This window comes from Perognathus longimembris, chromosome 23 (genome assembly GCF_023159225.1).
Source record: "Perognathus longimembris pacificus isolate PPM17 chromosome 23, ASM2315922v1, whole genome shotgun sequence".
Lineage (NCBI taxonomy): Eukaryota > Metazoa > Chordata > Mammalia > Rodentia > Heteromyidae > Perognathus > Perognathus longimembris.
In genome coordinates, this window is record NC_063183.1 from 7,563,491 (window position 1) to 7,583,797 (window position 20,307).

Sequence of the window (20,307 nt, forward strand, 5' to 3'; positions counted from 1 at the left end):
AGATCTGAACATCACTGTTCCAAGTCAGCCTGGGCCAGGGAGTCCACGAGATTCTGATCTCCCATCAACCATCAGAAAGCCAGGAGTGAAGCTGCTGCTCAAGGGGTAGAGTGCTTCGGCCAGGACCAGCACAAAGAGAGGGAAGGAGGCAGAGGAGGCAGAGGGAGGGAAGATGGGAGGGAGGGTGTGGAGAGGGTGGTGGACCTCCCTGCTGTGGCCAACTAGCACTGAGCCAGGGCTGTGCGCTCTCTGCTGCCTCCTGCAGGACTGCCATGGAACTGCCCCGGATGCCGGTGCTGGGGCTGCTGCTGCTGGCCTCTGGGGTCTCGGTGGTCCACAGTTACCAGGAGGTGGATGCCACAGACGCCAGCATCAACTTTTCCAAGCCCTTGCACATCGTGCAAGAAGGCAACCTGATGGTGCTGACGCCAGCCGGCCTGACCCAGGTGCTGAACCAGACCCGCTTTCTCATGGTGCTTTTCTGTGAGTGTCTGGCTTCGGTGGTGGGGACAAGGGGGTGGGGGGGGGGGCGGGAGAGCAACACCCCACCTTCATAAAGTGCTGAATGCAAGAGAACACGCAATGGATTTTTTAAACAAAATTAGGGACTATGGGACTTTGCTCCCTAATTCCAGGCATCTCAGGTTCAGCCAGGTGCTGATAGGCTGGCATTGGGTCTTGGATTTGTGTGGTGTCTGGATAGGAATGCCCGTCCCCCCACTTCCACTCAGGCTCAGGGGGCTGATCCTTCCTTGGGATCCTCACTTTACCCCCTTTTGGAATGCAGGTGTGGGGGTTCCCCGTGCTGTGGTATCTTAGAGGTGTGGAAGTTGTTTTGGATTTTGCAAGGGACCCTCGTTCTTGAATGACTTAGGGATCTGGTCTATACACGGAGCCAACCGACTTACCCTCCTCTCCCACTTGTTTGAGTGGTTGCTGGAGATCGAGCTCTACAGCTGAGCTACAGCCCCAGCCCTGATTTTATATTCCTTAATTGCCCTGAATCACATGCAGTTTGAATACTTGAAAGCGCATGCATGCTTTCCCTCCACACTGGCTGAGATCAGAAGAGACACTCAATTAAATTCATCACTTGGCAATCATTGATTCCTGCCAGCACCCAATTGAATTCACAAGGAGTTCTCAAAACGTTGGCAGGCTTCCTAAAGTGACCTTCAGAGAAATGAATCGCTTGACTGTTACAAGAAGAGCAGAATGTTTACAAGAGTAATAGTAACTATGAAGTGTTATTTATTCACCCTTGATAGTCATTAAAGGAAGTACATGCATATACCCATAGAAGGTCAGAGGGCAAGGACTCACTGACCTTTGTCCTGGTAATGGCTCTCATTGACATAAGACCATGAGCAAGTGGGTCATTTTGTTCCTCAGTTTCCTTATGCATAAAATTGACATCAGCACAATTGGATTTACCCCCACGGTGAAAAATCACTTGATACATATAAAGCTCTTATAAGACAGTAAACAGTATGGCTTTGACTGGTAAATAAATCTTATCTCACTCCAGGAAGTGGCCATTATTAGTTCTATAAGGAAAAACCACAGCATAGAGAGACTGAGTCACATATTGTTGTCAACATCACGAGCCCAGAGGGCCTTTGTTAAGTGGGTCTCTCAAATGGCCCCATTTCATGACCCATTGGGTTACAGCTTGGTCACACTTTCTGAACTCTTGTGCTCACTCCTTCGTGAGCCCAAAGCAGGGGAGGACAGAGAGAGGCCCTGGCTAGTTCTGCCCTCATGTTGGTTCTTTTCAGACAATCCACTGTCAAAGCAATCCAGGAACTTGGCCAAGGAGCTGGGCAAAGCTGTGGACATCTTGGGCAAAGGCAAGAATGGGATTGGCTTCGGCAAAGTTGATATCTCCGTGGAGAAGGAGCTGAAGCAGGAGTTTAACATCAAGAAGACTCCAGACTTGAAGCTGTTCTTTGAGGGCAACAGGTCAGAGCCCATCGCCTGCAAAGGTAATGGGGCTCAGGTGTTGAGATGATTTTGTGCTCATGTGAAGTCTTAAAATCTTGGAGCAACCCGATGTTTCCTCTGTACCCAGCCAGCAGCCCGGGTAAGGAGGCAGGAGATTGCTCTGGGTGATATTCACAGAAGTGGCAAACATCCTTTCTAGTTGCAGAGTTGTGCTGTGAGCACAGATACTCTCAGCTATGTCCACGAGGAAACGAGATTTCCATAGCTATTGGGCTGCCTCTATCCAAGACTGCATGTCACCAAAGGGGGCCCAGAGAGGCCCAGCAAGGCTGGGAAACTACCACACCAGAGACTAAGTTCCTAATTCCACACTTTACTCCCTTGTATTCTATTTTAGGTGCATTTTGACAGGGTCCTTAGGCCCAGGAAGTGTTTGTAAGCCTAAACAAAACAAAAAACTTCACACTTTCTAGGAAGGCATTCAACTTTGTGTGTGTGTGTGTGTGTGTGTGTGTGTGTGTGTGTGTGTGTGTGTGTGCCATAAATGGAGCTTGAACCCAGGGCCTCACATTCTCCCTTGGCTTTTTTACTCAAGCCTGGTGCTCTACCACTTGAACCATACCTCCACTCCTGGCTTTTTTGACAATTAACTGGAGATGAGTCTTTCAGATTTGTCTGCCTGGGCTGGCTTGAAATCATGATCTTCAAATCTCAGCCTCCTCTGAGTCACTAGGATTGCAGGCGTGAGCCACCAGTACCCGTCCAGGTATTCTGTTCTTAAGCCACACCCATTGCCTTTTTTGGTTTTTCTTATATTTTGGATAGGATCTCTCATTCATTTTTTCTTAAGCTGGCCTAGAACTGCAGTCACCCTACCTATGCTTTCTCTTGGAGGTTGGATCACAGGAATGAGCCACCGTGCCCAGTATGTTTGTGGAGATGGTGGGGTGGTGATTGCACTAAGTTCTTTTGTTCAGGCAGACCCCAAACTGCAATCCTGATTTCTGCCTCCCAAGGAGCTGGGATTGCAAGTGTGTACCACTGTGCCTGATTTTTATTTAACTTATGCATAGATGCATTCATTTAGGCAACACCCCCCCCTTTTTTTTTTCACTGACAGTCTGCAATGTATCAAATCCTATCTTGACATTGAAGATGTTGGGAGAATTTTGAGCCTTGGAAAAAAAGAGTTACACATACGAATGCATAAATGGATGCAGCCTGGAGTGGTGGAGAGGATGGATGGATGGGTGGATGGATGGATGGATGGTCAGACAGATGCTTGTAAGGAAGCTGATCAACAGGCAGCCCCTCAATGCTTGTAGAAGACTCAGGCAAATGAGACTGCCTTTCGTTGGGTCTGACATAGTGCAGTGAGCACAAGAAAGGCCTAGGAGCTAAACAGGCGGAAGAATCTTCCTGCAGGGGCAGGGCGGGGAGGAGTAGAGACCTTGTGTTTATAGTCAGATCAAGGCAGGTGAGAGGGAGGAGGAGGAGGAGGAGTAGATGCAGCCCCAGACCTGGATTGCAGGGTGCATTGCAGTTCTTGGAACGGCCACAAGAGGTCAGGCGCCACACAGAGGGAGCTGGTCTGGCAGACAGAACTCAGTTACCTACAGCTGGCAGGGGCAGTGGAAGGGAGGGCAAGGTGGGGCCTGGCAGAAGAAGAGAGGGGAGCAAGAAAAGGGAGTGGGATGGGAGGGAAAGTTGAGGACTGACTCTCAACAGCAGGAACCCTGGATCCCAAGCAAGAAGCTCCTGGTGGTGTGCTGTCTTCAGGGCAAGCCGTGACAAACACAAAACCAAAACCAAGATGCCCAGGTGGCTGGGTCCAAGACTGCTTCTGCTCAGGGACTGGCCCAGCGGCTGGCTTGTCCTTTCTTCCGGAAGGACAGGTAGCACCTGAGTCCACAGAGAACCAGCAAGGTCATTCTGTGGCACTTCCAGCCTCATGTCAGGTTGGCAGTGTCCCCAAGGCCTGCCAGACTCCTTCGTGGTGCAAGCCAGCACCTGGGGCCTCCTCCACCATGCGGGAGGCTCCACCCTCACCTCCTCCAGAAAGTCTGTCCTGGATTGCCCGGGGTACAGAGTCTGATCCTCTTTCTGTGGTCCCAGAATGCCTGGCATTTCCCCCACCCAGCCCCTCTCCCGGGGAACAATGGCTTCCTCCTGTCCAACCTCAGTTTCCTCATCTGTAAAATGGGGGCTGATGGCTCGAGCTACCTCTTAGGGCCGCAGTGAACACAAAACAAGGTTTGCAAGGAACATAAACACACACACACAGCACACACACTCACAGGCAGTTAGGCCTTAAGAGCCAGGAATTCAGTAGTAACCACCTAGTCAATGGGTGCAGTGCCAAAGCAGCCATATGTCAATGAATGGGCATGGCTGTGTTCCAATAAAACTTTATTTATACAAATCAAACAGCAGGCCCCATTTAGTTGGTTGAGCCCTGCTCTCTGTTGTGCTGTTCACTAAATGCATGGCAGATGGGGCTCTGTATGACTATCAGACTCGGTTCCCTGGCCCTAATCCAGTATTTGGAATTTAGACTTTTTTTTTAAACGTGTTTGAGTTTGAATGGAAGAAACTCAGGACACCTGGAGTTTAGGACACATGTGAGGTACAGAAACTTGAACAAGGGGCTGGGGATATGGCCTAGTGGCAAGAGAGCTTGCCTCGTATACATGAGGCCCTGGGTTCGATTCCCCAGCACCACATATACAGAAAATGGCCAGAAGTGGCGCTGTGGCTCAAGTGTCAGAGTGCTAGCCTTGAGCAAGAAGAAGCCAGGGACCATGCTCAGGCTCTGAGTCCAAGCCCCAGGACTGGCCAAAAAAACAAAAACAACAACAAAAAGAAACTTGAACAAGTCTTGCAGATCTGGGTGTCCCTATTTTTCACTTTCTAGACAGGATGAGTAATGGCAGCTCTGCCTACTTGGCAGGGGATGGAGCACTAGTGGAAGCTTGTCCTTGGTAGGCCAAATTTCCGACTCCCCTCCTCTAATCTCCAAGGATTTGTGGTGGTAGATAGCCTTGGCCACCTCCCCAAAGAAGGAGACTCTGATTTGCCTCTGGGTATTCATGGAGGTATTACTATGATCACAATTTGTGCCTGGAAACAGGCAGCCTGGAGCCAGCCCCAGTCAATCATTGACACAGCGTTCATACCTCAGTTGTCACCTTGTCTTCTGGCTCGGAGCCCAGCACCAGGGGAGGCACCACCATGGCCGGCAAGGGCAGTTCTCTCGAGGCAGGCAGTCACCATGACCAAACTCCCAGCGACCTTCGTTCAACTGGATCCTAAGGCGGAAAAAACTGTGTCTGAAGATGGGCTGAGATCAAGTCCCCTGATGGCTCCTTTGCTTTATTCTTTCATCCATATTCTTGCATGGCACACACACACACACACACACACACACACACACACACACACACACACACACAGTAGCTACTATGTACCAGGCATGGTAGAGCCACTGAGAACTCACAATGAACAAATGAACAGCAACGCCACCACCAACAAAGACATAGCCATTTTACCAAGTGCTAAGTTTAACGAGAAAACCAGCTCATCAATCACCATCTCCAGGGAGCCCCGCCCAGCCCTTAGCGAGTTGCTTTTCAACACGTTTGTGCAGTGATTTGGTGATCATCTTCCTGAATACCAGGAGAGCTGTGAAATGGTGGGAATGCGCGTGATTCCCCTCCACTCCCAGGACTAAACCAACAGCACTTGAGTAACAGGCACACAGGATGTGTTTGTCAAGTACGTGTACAAGGGAAGGAGGGACAGTCTATGAGGGGCTTCCTAAGATATCCAACAACCTATACTGATTCACCTCAATTAATAAAAGTTCCTATCTCATCTACAGACCAAGAGAAAAAAACCCATTTATATCCCTGACCATTATGTGAAATGGATCTCCCTAGAAAAGACACATCTCATTCCTAGATATCCCCGAGTGCATTCTCCACACTCTGTGGCTCTTCATTTAGAAGCAAAGACTTTTTTGTGTAACTGAGAACTGGAAGTCAGAATTCTATGATTCTTAGAGGATGGGGGGGGGGGGGGGAGGGAGGTCTCAGCTTGGGAATTTAGGATCATAGAGGCACAGCTGGGATTTCCTCCCAAATTACAGACTGATCTGGCCTTTTAATTATCATTTGATCATATCACCTCCATTTGTTGTCACTTTGGAGGCTGCCTAAGGAAAGAAAGTTGGGACTACTTCTGCCTCCTACACGGAATCCTGAGGCCTGCTTGTTGATTGGCTAAGAGTAAACTGAATATTGGCGTCTTTGGTCCCCCAATAGGAAGAATAAGAGTATCTTATACCATGGAGTTGATATTCAGATTTCGTGGAAACTACAGTGTCTTGCTTGACCTTGGTTCAGTGATGTAATGAACTGCTTGCTGTGGGCATTCATAGCTTAGATCTTGGGGGTAGGGGAGGAAGTCACAACCTTGATCTTGACCTTGATCTTCAAGGCTGGGTACCAAGACAAGAGACTTCTATTGACTAAACAGGCCGGGCTTTGTTGCTAGTTCAGGAGGAAACCTTTGGTAGGTACGTTTGACTTTCTCTCAAACTCTCTTTGGCTCTCTCTTTCTCTCCAGGAGTGGTTGAATCTACTGCTTTGGTGGTTTGGTTGAGAAGACAAATTAGCCAGAAAGCATTTTTGTTCAACAGCAGCCAGCAGGTGGCAGACTTCGTGAAATCCAGGCCGCTGGTCATTGTGGGTTTCTTCCAGGTACTGGGTGGGGTGGTTCTGATCCCCATTTCCCCTACCCAGTCACCTGGTTTTTCTTGGAGTCAAAAGAAGAATGGAGCCACAAGAGCTGACATGTTAAGAGAGGGTAGATAGAAAGGTAGGTGGGCAGGGAAGAATGAGGAGATAGACATATTTATTGAGTGGGTCTTGGTAATCAAGTCGCTCTTTCTGGGATTTTTGTTCAGAACACCAGAGGATAAAGGAATGCCTTCGTTTTCTAGTTTGGGAGCCATTGCTTTCTATGAATCAGAACGCCAGCCGCCAGCCGCCAGCTGCCAGCCTGCGTTGGCCAAGCCCTTCTCTACCCTTCAAGACTTTCCAAGCATCTTTAGAAAGGAAAATCTTTAGTGCTTTACAAGCATGTACCCATCTGAAAAACACTCGCCCTCGTCACAGACACAACGAGGGGAGATGTTGGCTAATGTGCACAGAGGGCTTAAATATGAGTAAGAAATGGCCCTGGACAACGAATGAGTGCTTTAATTGTTTTTTTTTTAATATTTAGAATTTATATTTTTATATTTTGAAAATGGGTTTGCTTTTTAGAAAGTGAGTTTCTCCTAGATCTTAACTAATTTAAATGGATGACCCCTCTCTCCCAGTAGGTCAGAATTTCAGCATGGGCCTCTTCTCCTCCTCCTCCTCTTCTTCCTCATCCTTCCCTCATCCCTTCTCCTCCTCCTAGAATATTTTTGGCCCCAGTTTCCTTTCAAGCTAAAGAATGAAAGTAGAAAGTCTAGTCATATCTTGAATACCAAGTTCAGATTTGGTCTTCCATCTGCTCAAATCTATTGCATCTTCCGAAAGTAATTAAGGATGAAACGATGAATGTTAAAAAGCTCCCAATCATTGAGTTAGGACAGGCTTTTAAAAAAATATATATGTGTCATTTTGTCTATTTTATTGATGATTCTCAAAAATCTGTTATTTTTTTAATAATTGAAAAAGACAAAGATTGTTTTCTCCTCTGATCTCTGAGGATTTTTCCTTGTGTGGACTTGATCCATAGGCAGAACAACATTTAGGATAGGAAATAATCTTAATATGTAAGATGTTTCTGGGAGATGACAGAGGGAGACCCCAGGATTTGGAAAAAGGAAGATTAAAGACTGTCTACCATTTCTATTTTCCTCTTAAATCAGCCAGATAAGCTTAAATAAAAGCCGGGCACTGGTGGCTCACACCTGGCATCCTAGCTACTCAGGAGCCCAAGATCTGAGGATTGTGGTTCAGAGCTAGCCCAGGCAGGAAAATCTGTGAGACTCTTATCTCTAATTAGCCACCAGAAAAGTGGAAGTGGATCTGTGGCTCAAAGTGGTAGAATGCTAGTCTTGAGTGAAAGAGCTCAGGGACAGCACCCAGGCCCTGAGTTCAAGTCTGACAACTGACAAAAACAAACAAACAAACAACAACACACAAACAAAAAGCCCTTATATAAGCTTTCCACAAAAGTCTTATCCATGTTTTTCCATGCAGGACTTGGAGGAAGAAGTAGCGGAATTGTTCTATGATGTGATCAAGGATTTCCCAGAGCTGACATTTGGGGTGATAGCAATCCCGAATGCTTTTGGGCGTTTCCATGTTGTCTTGGACAGCGTCCTGGTGTTCAAGAAGGTAGGACTTAATCCTGCAGCTGGTGGTGGGGGCAGGGGAGGGCCTCTGGTTCACAGTTAGTGGGAAGAGGTATGGGTTCTATACAAGCTTTGGCTCCCGACCACTCAATTCCTGTGAAATCTCAGTTCCCTGGTGGGCTTTAAATTTTTATTATTACTTTTTTCAGCTGTCTTCCTTTGGGAGCACCTCTTCTCCTTAGCCGGTTAGTGTTGCTCATTGAGGCTTAGCTCCAAGTAGCTCTTTCCTCCTGGTCCACATTTCTCCAAGCCCTCACCCCCACCCCCCTACATCATAAGTAGATTTCTTTCATCTTCCATCTCAGCATGGCTAAGCCCCCAGATGAAATCTGCTGCCCAGATCCTTTCTAGAGTTCGTCTCCGCTCAGTGGATGGTGCCACTTTCTCTCCCATCTAGGAAGCAAGCCAGAAACCCCAGCTGCCAAGCTGATACAGCAACTCTTCTCCACCCCCTATAACCAATATGCCACCTTAGTCCTATTGATTATATCTTCAAAGTGCCCCTTAAACCATCCCCTTCTTCCTGTTGTTTATTCTGCAGAATAAACCCTACCACAAAACCCAAAGTCAAAGACAAATGTGGGGAACAGGTATTTATTATACCTGAATTTTGTATTTCACCTGCCATGAGGCAAGTGTGTGTGTGTGTGTGTGTGTGTGTGTGTGTGTGTGTGTGTGTGTGTGTGTAGTGCTGGTCCTCACCCTTGAACTCAGGGCCTGGGTGAGATTTTTTTGCTCAAGGTACTTGAGGCGTGCCTCCACTTCTAGTTTTTGTAGTGCTTAATTAGAGATAAGAGTGTTATGAACTTCCTGCTGTGGCTGGCTTTGAACCAGGATCCTCAGTTCTCAGCCTCCTGAGCAGCAAGAATTACAGTCACGAGTGACTAGCACCCAGCAGGAAAATATATTTTAATGGTTTAGAGCAGCTGGGGGATAAAACTCAGTGGTTGAGCATGCACCAAGGCCCTGTGTTCAGTTGGAGCCATGAAAGCAGAACCCTCATCAGCCCTGTGTTCTGACATCATTATGTCTGGCTGAAGTGTGGGAGGTGGGTTGGAAGGGAAGCCAGGGGAAATGGGAAGGCCGTGGAAGAACATTGCAGGAGTCCAGAGGAGAGATGTATGGACCAAGATGGAATGATTGAGGGTCCGGAGAAGATGGGCTAGAAATTAAAACGTAACTTCTTCTCTTCCTTCCCCCACAGACTTTGCTGTAAGAGTCCTGTCATTCTCTCTGGCAATCCACATTCCTCTGATAAGCAGTTACCTAGCCAGATTTAAGATATGTGAGAATATTTATTAGGAGATATGTCTCAGAAAGAAGCAAAGAGGTTGGGGAGACTTAGGAGAACCATTAGGCCACGATGATGCTTTGGGAGGAAGGGAGATGGATGGATGGGACTTCGATTATAGATGAATTTGAAGGAAGTTGCCTATCAGAGAAGTTCTGAATCTCCCAGGAAGGCACTTGCCTTGGTTTCCCCAATGCCCTCAGCTTTTGGCTGGCACTGGGGGCTGCCCATTGGTTGAAAGACAGGTGACACAAACTCAGCACAAATATGTCAGTGTGTTTCAGAGCACAGCAGTTGGGATGTTGGTCAATTAGAGATGATGGTTATTTGAGATCTGAGATTTCACAGTTGCCACATATCCATCATTATCCATGTGAAAATTTGCTCAGTGTTTATAGTTACCAGGTACCCGGGCTATGTCTTACATCCATCAGCGTCCTTGGTGTTTTACTTTCCTCTAGGGAAAAATTGTGCTACTTATACTTACTGTATGTGCTATTTATGTTTCTTATATGCATCTCTGAAGCTTCCCTTCAATGCTTTTCTTTCTTTTGTTCAAGGGGAAAATGGTGAAACGCCGAGAGCTGATCAACGACAGTACCAACAAATACGACCTCAATCAAGTCATAAAGCAGCACCTCACAGATCGTGTGATCGAGTACAATGCTGAGGTGAGCAGGCACCGGTTCCCGCGAGGACAGCTGGGGCGGCTGCGTGCGCCCGCTCCGCATGACACCTGTGTTCTTTGTAATTGCAGAACCGGGATCTGATTTACGAACTGCGCATTTCAAACCACATGTTGCTCTTTGTCTCCAGAAACTCTGAGTCATATGAGATCATAACTCAGCATTATAAGCTGGCATCGAAGGAATTCCAAAATAAGGTTTGTGGAATGTGACCTTGCTCTTGGGGAATCCTGGATAGGAGATGCCAGGCCTGCAGACCCAAAGACCATTTTTCCTGCCCTGCTTATTTGCATGCATATAATTTATATTACAATATATGATATATACAAGAATGTATAATATAGTTTATACATAATACAATATAACAACATATGTGTGAAATCATATAGTATAATCTAATGTATTGTAATATATAATACATGTGCATTATATGTACATATAATATAGAACTGTGACATATGTCATGTAATATATTGTCATATATACATTACATGACATGTGTTATTGTATATTATTATAAATACTGTATATCATATCATTATATATTATACAATATATTATCATATATTTATATATAATAGTATATATAATTATGTAATATATGTATATACAATACATTATATACATAATATATATACTATTGCACATACAATATATAAGTACATATTATATAAAAATAACATGTTACATTATATATTGTATAATATGTAGCAATACATATGTCATTTACATTTTTAACATTATTATTATTTTTTTTTTTGGCCAGTCCTGGGCCTTGAACTCAGGGCCTGAGCACTGTCCCTGGCTTCCTTTTGCTCAAGGCTAGCACTCTGCCACTTGAGCCACAGCGCCACTTCTGGCCGTTTTCTGTATATGTGGTGCTGGGGAATTGAACCCAGGGCCTACATGTATACGAGGCAAGCTCTCTTGCCACTAGGCCATATCCCCAGCCCCATAACATTATTTTTAAGTGGTTATCTGAAGGCGTTTCCACTTTATGTGTCAGGTTATGAGAATAATGCATCTTGATCAGTGTCACTCCTTTCATGGTTCTCCCTCGCATGTGAGTTTATATAACTGTGTTTCTGGTCTGCATGTCAATGCTATTATAGTATTTGTTAGTTTATTCTAGATCCATCTGCTCCTATCTTCTCTTCCTTTTGTTGCCTAGCCTTTGACTTGTCATTCACCCGCCTTTTTAATACATCTACCATGGGCATGGAATTGCTGGCTGTGCTGGAGCGGGGAAGGGAAGGGGGGGGCGGAAAGGAGGCCCTTCCACCAGCTCCAGGCCATGGCAAGATGGCAGCGCTTGCCTGGAGGCGAGGGTCAAGGAATATGTGCCGCCTGAGGTGTGGATGTATCCGGCAAATGACCACTGACATCCCAGCCATCACACCACATACAGCTGAACTCAAGTTTGTCTCCTTCTACAAGCTACATGAAGAGAGCCTTGACCTCCAGGTTCCAGGCTGCTCATGCGCAAAACAGGGAGTTGTCACAGAAGTTCAAAGTCGAAGTCTTGACACACTGGGGACTGAGTTAGGATTGCTAATTCAGACCACTCTGAGCTGTGGTTAAAAAAAAAATGATGAGCAAAAGTACAATTCCTAAGGGTTCCAATACCACAACCATTATCGTCATGAGAAACAAATCTGTTTTGTCTTAAGCTCTGTGCCTACAGTTAATGTCCTGTCACCACTGGCACTATCAGGCTATTCACGTCATTGTTCTCCTTATTTTTGTTTATCAATGTGTGTGTGTGTGTGTGTGTGTGTGTGTGTGCACGTGCCAGGAACAGTGCTCAAACTCTGGGCTTGGGTTCTGTCCCTTTGTTTTTTCACTCACAGATAACACTCTACCACTCGAGCCACAGCTCCACTTCTGGTTTTTGGTGATTAACTGGAGATGAGTCTCCAGGACTTTCCAGCGTTGGCTGGCTTTTGAACCTCAATCCCCACATCTCGGCCTCCTGAGTAGCTAGGCTGACAGGCATGAGCCACCAGGGTCAGGCCTCTCTTTATTTCCCTAAGAAGTATGACAAGTGGGGGGCTGGGGATATGGCCTAGTGGCAAGAGTGCTTGCCTCCTATACGTGAGGCCCTGGGTTCAATTCCCCAGCACCACATAACACAAAAAATGGCCAGAAGTGGCGCTGTGGCTCAAGTGGCAGAGTGCTAGTCTTGAGCAAAAAGAAGCCAGGGACAGTGCTCAGCCCCTGAGTCCAAGCCCCAGGACTGGCAAAAAAAAGAAAAGAAGTATGACAAGTGCTAACAGCTGCTGCCTGCCTATGAGTTTGGCAAGAAGCCTTCATTAAGCCAGGGGTGCTGCACAGACCCCACGATTCGCATCCCATTCGGTTACAACTCCTCTCCCTCCACAAAAGGTTCTGAAAGACAAGAATTCTTTTTTTTGACTTGCAGATCCTTTTCATCCTTGTGGATTCAGACGAACCCAAAAACAAATTTGTCTTCGAGTACTTCCGGATCACAAAGGTCAACACCCCATGTGTCCAAATCCTAAACTTAAGCTCAGATGCCAGGTACAAAATGCCTACAGACGATATAACCTATGAAAACCTCAAGAAATTTGGCCGCAGCTTCCTGAATAAAAATGCCAAGGTAAGCTTGTTCTTAGTTACATTTTATACAGAACTTCAAGATTATTCCTTGTAATTTTTTTAAAAACTGGCTTTCGTCAGATGTAGAATAGAACTCATGGCTCAATATGGGGAAATTCTTTCTAGTTCTTCACCTTGAATCTGTCTAGCTTTTGGTTTCTCCTGAGCCTATAATTTCACCATTATGTCTTTGGTTGTAAAAAGGCTTTTTTGGTGTGTGTGCTAGTATTAGGGCTTGAACTCAGAACCTGAGCATGGTCCCTTATGTGCTCTCTTGAGCTGCTGCTCTATTACTTGAGCCACAGCTCCACTTCTGGCCTTTTCTGATTTATTGGAGATAAAGGACTAGAACTGCAACCATTCCATGCAACCATGGGGATGGAGAACAATCAGGATTTGCCTCCGAGGCTTTAGGGACACTGATGGTGACAGACTTCTGGGAAGAGGAAGGAGAGCCCTAGGCAAGATATCCCCCCACTGTTCTCCTGAGCAAGGACATCATATTACTAACATTCCAAACCGGGATGCCTTTGGGGAGCAAAGGGGGGCCGTTCTTCACAATATTCTTGGCTAATAGGAGGAGATCGAGCATCTCCAGGTGACCTAGACTCTAGTGCATCCTTACTTTGGGGTGTCTCCCCTTGACCTTCCCATGCACAGGACACAATGGCCTTGTGAAGTGGGAGTTGTTCTCTGATGCACCTGTCCTCCTCTGCCATTCTGATGCTGTCTAGGGGTTCTGGGTTGGTTTGAGAGATGGAGGATACATGTGAAAGCTAGGAAGTTACAACAGAGGCCCAGATTACGAGGGCTTTATAAGTATGCACCTGAAGGATTTGGCATGCTAAGCCATGGGAAGCCAGATCTGCACAGTTCAAAAGGAAGAAGACAGTGAGGATTGGCAGTGATGCGAGGAGAAAACTGGGAAGCTGCTCCAATGCCCTTGTGGTACTGATGGGAGCCACATGGGTTGGGGGCAGTTAGGGGGCAAGTGGCGGGAAAGGAGTGGGTGCCAGAGAGAGCCAGGAGACAATGGGAGGAGAGAAAATGTTTTCTGAGGTTTCCAATACTTCCTTGGAACAGAAGAGCTGAGTTTATTCTCTCATTTGATCCATCAGCAAAGCATTTATTGAGGTCCTACTATGTGCCTGTGGATCCTCAATGATTTAAATCCTTTGATGACATTCCATCTTGTGGGATAGACACACATGGGATGAGATGCACAGAAAAGCAACTCTACATGATGAACAAACAGGACCTCAGCTGGTTTGGGGGGGGAGGGCAGGTGGGGAGGTCAAAGGAGTTTTCTCTTGAGGCCAATCTCAAGGGTAAATTTGGATTAACTGGGTCAAGATGGATGAGTGGATCTGGGGTAGCCTTTCAGGGTTGGCTCTCCTAGTCTCTAGGATGAGACGTGGCATTGGTTCTCTGATGAGATGGTGGCCCTTGTGGGATTTGCTTCCTAGAAACACCAACCCAGTGAAGACATTCCCAAATTCTGGAACCAGGGCCCGGTGAAGCAGTTGGTGGGGAAGAGCTTCAACGTCGTGGTCTTGGACAAGGAGAGGGACGTGTTCGTGATGTTCTGTGAGCAGCTGCCCCTGGGGGTGGGGGGGGGGCGGCGGGAAGCACAGGGGCCCAACGAGTCCTCCTTGAGTCCTTAAGCAATGCAACTTCCCAGATCCATGTGCCTACCACCATAACAACGGTCCCCAAGAACAAACCTACCTCCCCAACAGTCAGAGATTAGATCACATTGCAGTCTGCTACCATGCCACTTCCTCCAGCCAAATGAGTTCTTAGAATGCGATGGCTTGCCGCCCAGATAACCCAGGCCTGTGGTGATTTAGAAAACTAATAATGTTGGGAGCTAATATGGTTTGGTTGGCTGTCCTGAGGGAAGCATCACCTATCTTCTGTCATCTCATCTTCTCCATGCTGTCCCCTCCCTTCTATGGACCGTTCATTACACAGACTCTCTCTGTGACACAGACTATGGGAGCCAAAGGGCCCAGTATCACACAGCTTGTAAGTGCTGAAGGGAGGATTTGAACCTAAGCAGTTGGACTCCAGCACCTACCTTTGTGTCTAGAATCCCTCTGGCCATGGTCTTTATGTGTGACATATCCAATGGCCCGGTTGGTGTAGGGACTTTCCCTTTGCACCGTGATTGGACTTGCCAAATGACAATATATTATTACTATTAGTATTATATTAGGATTATTTCCAGAGCTTGCCTAAGGGTTGTTGTCCTTTCCTATAGTTTCTACTTGGCAGGTGAGGAGCCAGTGAGACAATAGAGAAGATGACTCTGAAATGATTTCAACTCTCATCTTTTATTTTGTCAGGGAGAGTTACTGAATGGCCATTTACCAATGAGCCAGGCAGGTGCTTGGAGAAAGGTGTGTGATTAGTGACTCAGGAGAGTGGCTTTCTTCATGACACAGGTCAAGGCAGTGCAGCCTCAGAGAGAGAGGTTCATTACGTTACCCAAAGTCCCCCCGGAAGTAGGAAGGGCAAAGGTCCAGCGGGTGGGCCGTGCCATCCATCACTGAATTGATTGTGAATGATGGGCCTTTTACAATCAGGCTGCAGAGTCTCGTTCACGGAACTAGGCATTTGCAGTCAAATCAGGGTAATTTACTGCCTTTCAACGACAGTCTGCCTACCTGACACCCAGAGTTCTGAGAACATTCACTGCTTCTGCTAAAAGGCAAAAGTACCTTCATTTTCTTAGAATCAGGGCTGTCGGGCTGGCTCCCTGGGGTGGTAGCCATTCCACCTCCTCCCATCCCCACTCTGGGGAACTTGGGGGTGCTGCTGGAAGAGGGCCTGGCTATGGAAGCACTTGGTTCAGAAATGAGGAAATGATCATGCAAAGATGAGTGTGGGTACTTTGGGGACCATTCCTCCCACACAGCCGGAAGTGTTGAGTTTGATGAGGATGAAGGTGTTCTTTTTTTCCCAACGCACCCCCTACCCAACCATGCAAAGATCACAGGACTTTCCACAAGCAAGTCCAGAGGCTTGAACTCTGAGCCTCTCATCTTCTTGCTTGGGTTTTGCATTCAAAGCTGGTGTTCTACCATTTGAGCCACACCTCCACTTCTGGCTTTTTGCTGGTTAACTGGAGAGGAGCATCTCATGGACTTTTCTACCAGACTGTCTTGGAACCATGATCCTCAGATCTCAGTCTCCTGAATGAGCTAGGATTATAAGCATGATCACCAGCACCTATCTGTAGTACAATCTTTCTACATTCAAATGACATGGCTTCAAAATTCTCTAATTACAGGATGATCTTGGAGAAGTAGCTTAATCTCTGAAAAAAAGCTCTGTTTTAACACACACATACACACACACAAACACACACACACGTGCACCCTTCCCTTCCCACTTTATAGCAGAAGGTGTGAGTATCATCTAGCATAAATATTTTCCTTGGTTTTTTCCTCTTACTGGAGTGGAACACTAGAAAGAAAGGAATTTTGAAAAAAAAAAGTTACAAAGAGAAGAAACTGTGAACACATGAGAAGTGTTGGTCTTGGGTGGAAAAGATACTATGGTAATTTTCCACCCCCCCCCCATTTAGTTCATTTAATAATGATTAAGACCTGAACTGTAAAAATAATCTACTATATGAGAAAAAAAGCAATTTGCATAGCATCCCCATGGTAAAAAGAGCACAGTGGTGGCGTGATCTGGCCTGGACGCTGTCCATGAGCTCTTTTGCTCAGGGCTAGCACTCTACCATTTTGAGCCACACCTCCACTTCTGGTTTTCTGGTGGTTAACTGGAGGTAAGAGTCTCACAGACTTTCCTGCCCAGGCTGGATTCAAACCATGATCCTCAGATCTTAACATCCTGAATAGCTAGGATTACAAGTGCCAGGCTAGTGACCTTTCCTCTCTTTGCTAGATGCACCCTGGTCTACAAAGTGCAGGGCTCTGTTCCCACTGCTGGAGATGTTGGGCATCAAGTATCAAAACCACACCACAATCATCATTGCCAAGATCGACATCACAGCCAACGATATCCAAATCTCCAACCCAGAGCCGTACCCATTCTTCAGGCTTTTCCCCACCAACTCTGAACAGGTGAAAGGCCTTGGGACCCCTGCCCCTGACATCAAGGACAATGCTGCCCTGTGTACCATCAGGGTCTCGGACTTTGCTCTATCTCCAGCTCTGCCTTCTACCATAGCTCCAGCCCCCAGGAAGCTCTCATGTTCAAGTTTATCTTCAAGTAGCTGCAGTTCTATGACATGCCCTCATTGTACAGAACTCAAGATGTAATGCCTTCATCATTACACCAAATAGGGGTGTGGACCGGTCAGGGGGAACAGAGTCCCCCAGATAGTACAGAATATTGGGGATGGGGTGGTATCACATGAGACAAGTGATGATGACGATCACCAGTACTGACAGAATGCTCTGCAGACCGCCGGAGCCGGTGAGGAGCAGTGTCAACTGAAGAAGCTGGAGCCCAGGTCCCTGCTCCTGAGAAGAGTACAGTTGGGTGTGGGACCATCTCTAAAGGCAATGAGACTTGAGGGATAGGGTCAGAGGGCACTGAAGTCAGATTCAAGGAGGGACCGTGACTGGTGGAGGGGGGAGATGCATGGTATAAGTGAAGAGATGGGCAGGATAACCTCAGCATTGTCACAATGATGCCCTTCTGGTGTAGAAGGTGGAAGTGGGAAGGGCGTGGACAACGTGTCCAGGTAGAGAGTATGCGGTTGAGAGTCAACGAATGATCTGAGTTATCAAGACAACTGATGACAGGAAATGGCTTCTTGACCTTCCTAAAGATGAAGAGAGAGCTGGGCACCGATGGCTCATGCTTGTAGTCCTAGCTACTCAGGAGGCTGAGACCTGGGGATCATGGCTTGAAGTTAGCCTCGGCAAGGAAAGTCCTTGAGACGCTGATCTCCCATTAAAAAGCCAGACATGGAGATGTGGCTCAAGTGGTAGTGCACTAGCCTGGGGGGAAAAAAGTTCACAGACAGCACTCAGGCCTTGAATTCAACCCCTAGGACTGGAACGAACATACACACACACACACACACACACACACACACACACACACACACACACCACACAATTAAAAGAGGAGAACAGTGATGATTGAGCACTAGCCGTGTGTCCGGTGCTTTATTTATAAAGTCACTACTATTCTTATCATATTCTCATAATAGACGATGTAGCCTAGGACACACCACTGTTCCTAGTGTATTTCATGTATCAACTCATTTAATGTTTACTGGTCTGAACTTCTCCTTGCAGATGAGGAAACTGAGCCAGAGGTTCCTTCAGCAGCCAGGCCTTCAGATCTGGCAATGTGGCCTTAAAAAAAAAAATCATCTATGCTGTATGACCTACCACATTACTATGACATAATGGAGAAATACCACCTTTCTTTTAGAGATTCATGTGAATGGAGGCTCCGAGAGGTGAAGACACCCACTCAACATAATCTACACCATTAGGAACTTGAACCCTGTGACTCTTAGGAACAATCCTTACACAGCTGGCCTGGGAGGAGGTGCCCACCCTCACCTGCTCTGTTCTCTCCCCAGGATGTGCTGTATCAAGGAGAACATACCCTGGAGGGATTTTCCAACTTCCTGGAAAGCCATGTGAAGGTGCAGCTTGAGGATGAGGTACAGAGCAAACAGCAATTTTCTCTCCCATTCAAAATTAAGAACTCTGTGGGGGCAGGGGAAGTGTGTCTTGGAGGGAACTTTCTTTCAAGGGTGTTGATGGCATGGGAGTGGCAATGGGAGATGTTGGGAATACTGGGAGGAACGAAGCCTTTGGTGGTAACGAAGCGCCCTAGGCTGCTACCCAGAGTCCACTCTCCAGAAATGGTAAACGAACCCAGGCATCTGGATGGGGTTTCCACCTTCTGTTCCCTCATGATGTCTCATGAGACCATCTTCTGGAAGGTTCCATGTGAATTTTCTGTTGATCGTAAAGGTCAAAGACACTATTCCCCTGTTTCAGCAATGATGGAAATTCATTCCATCTGGTGACTGGTAGACTGGCTGTTCCCTGGAGGCCCAAGATGACCCTATAGCTCTAAACTGCTACCTAGTAGTCTCAGACAATGTCCAGGACAAGGATCTCCTTAGCAGAGCTTATAGTTGAGGATTTAATTTAGAATAGAAGAATGGCCCCATAGTGGTATCATCGTCAGGCACTATTGTGCCACCTTGTTCATCTATGAAGACGCCCCAAGCCAAAGGCTTTATTCTTTCTAGACACATCTAGAAAAAAGAGCACAACCAATCACAATCAGGACATCTAATTATGTGGTTGCATTTCCCCTTTTACTCTGTCTTCCCTCTCCCCTCTTCTTTAATAGCTATTATCCATTGAAGAGCTAGAAGAGGAGGTGTTAGCAGAGGATCAGGAGGTATCTTTGGAGGAGAAAGAGTTACCTGAACAGAAGTTACCTGAGCAGAAGTTACCTGAACAGGAGTTATCTGAGCAGAAGTTCCCCGAGCTGCAGAACATGACCAAGCTGGAAATGTCAGCAGGACAACCAAAAACAACTCAGGGGGAGGAGAAGGAGGAAGCTAAGCCAAAGGGACCTCCGAGAGAGGACAAGAAACCAAAAGTCAAGGAAGAGCTTTAGCTTCTCCAAAGCCAGAAGAGAAGGAGCCCAGTTCCCAGGCCCTTCATTCTCTGCATGGATCTATTCCAATAATACTATATTGTATATAGTATATAGACATTCACGGGGTGAGTGGGGGTAGGCTAATAAACCCTGTGAATGTCTCCCGCCTGGTTTTCTTCTCACTAACTTTTTCCTGTTTGGCACTCACTGCCTTAGGAGAGCTGTTTGGCCTGGAATTCAGCCAGGACTTGCAAGGGAGGTCACAATGGCAACCTTGAATGGCTGTTTACCATCTGTGGGGTCTTACTCTAGTTCTATAACATTGCTGGCTGCTGCGCTTTATTTCTATTTTATTTTGTTCTTTGTCCTCATGTACATACTGGTAAGGAAACCGAGGTACAGTGAGGTTAAGTTATGATCACATGGCTGGAGCTGTTGAGCTGCATCCCTTGCAATCTTGTCTTGAGGGACTGTGCGTATTATGTGCTGTCTCCTACCAGGTTGTGATACCCCAAGTTTGGCTATACCTTTCAAATGAGTTGAATAGATTGGCTTATGCTGCATATCGGCACAGAAAGGCATCTATCCCCAAAGCAGTCCCCAGAACGCTACACCGCAGCAGCACGTCACCTACGCACTCAAGCAATGCTGAGTTCATGGCCTTTCTTTTTCCCATTGTAAGTTTACCAGACGCACTTCCGTCCACATAACTCCACTAACTTCCCTTAGTTGGT

The 20,307-nt window shown here is 46.7% G+C and overlaps 1 protein-coding gene across 1 annotated transcript; it reads left to right on the forward strand.

The window, feature by feature from the left end:
- The first annotated feature begins 272 nt into the window (after positions 1-272).
- Pdilt (protein disulfide isomerase like, testis expressed) lies at positions 273-20,307 on the forward strand. The gene is made up of 11 exons (XM_048332727.1): positions 273-483; positions 1,779-1,985; positions 6,571-6,704; positions 8,202-8,339; positions 10,208-10,318; positions 10,405-10,530; positions 12,756-12,953; positions 14,419-14,539; positions 16,871-17,049; positions 18,531-18,614; positions 19,319-20,307. The coding sequence occupies exons 1-11, from the start codon at positions 273-275 to the stop codon at positions 19,589-19,591; spliced, it is 1,782 nt and encodes a 593-aa protein (XP_048188684.1). The 3' UTR covers positions 19,592-20,307.

Bases quoted from the DNA above. Each gene is read 5' to 3' on its own strand.
- Pdilt (XM_048332727.1), top strand. From the start codon at position 273: ATGGAACTGCCCCGGATGCCGGTGCTGGGGCTGCTGCTGCTGGCCTCT. The intron at 1,986-6,570 runs GTAATGGGGCTC...CTTTCTCTCCAG, and splicing joins AGAGCCCATCGCCTGCAAAG to GAGTGGTTGAATCTACTGCT. The intron at 10,531-12,755 runs GTTTGTGGAATG...TTTGACTTGCAG, and splicing joins CGAAGGAATTCCAAAATAAG to ATCCTTTTCATCCTTGTGGA.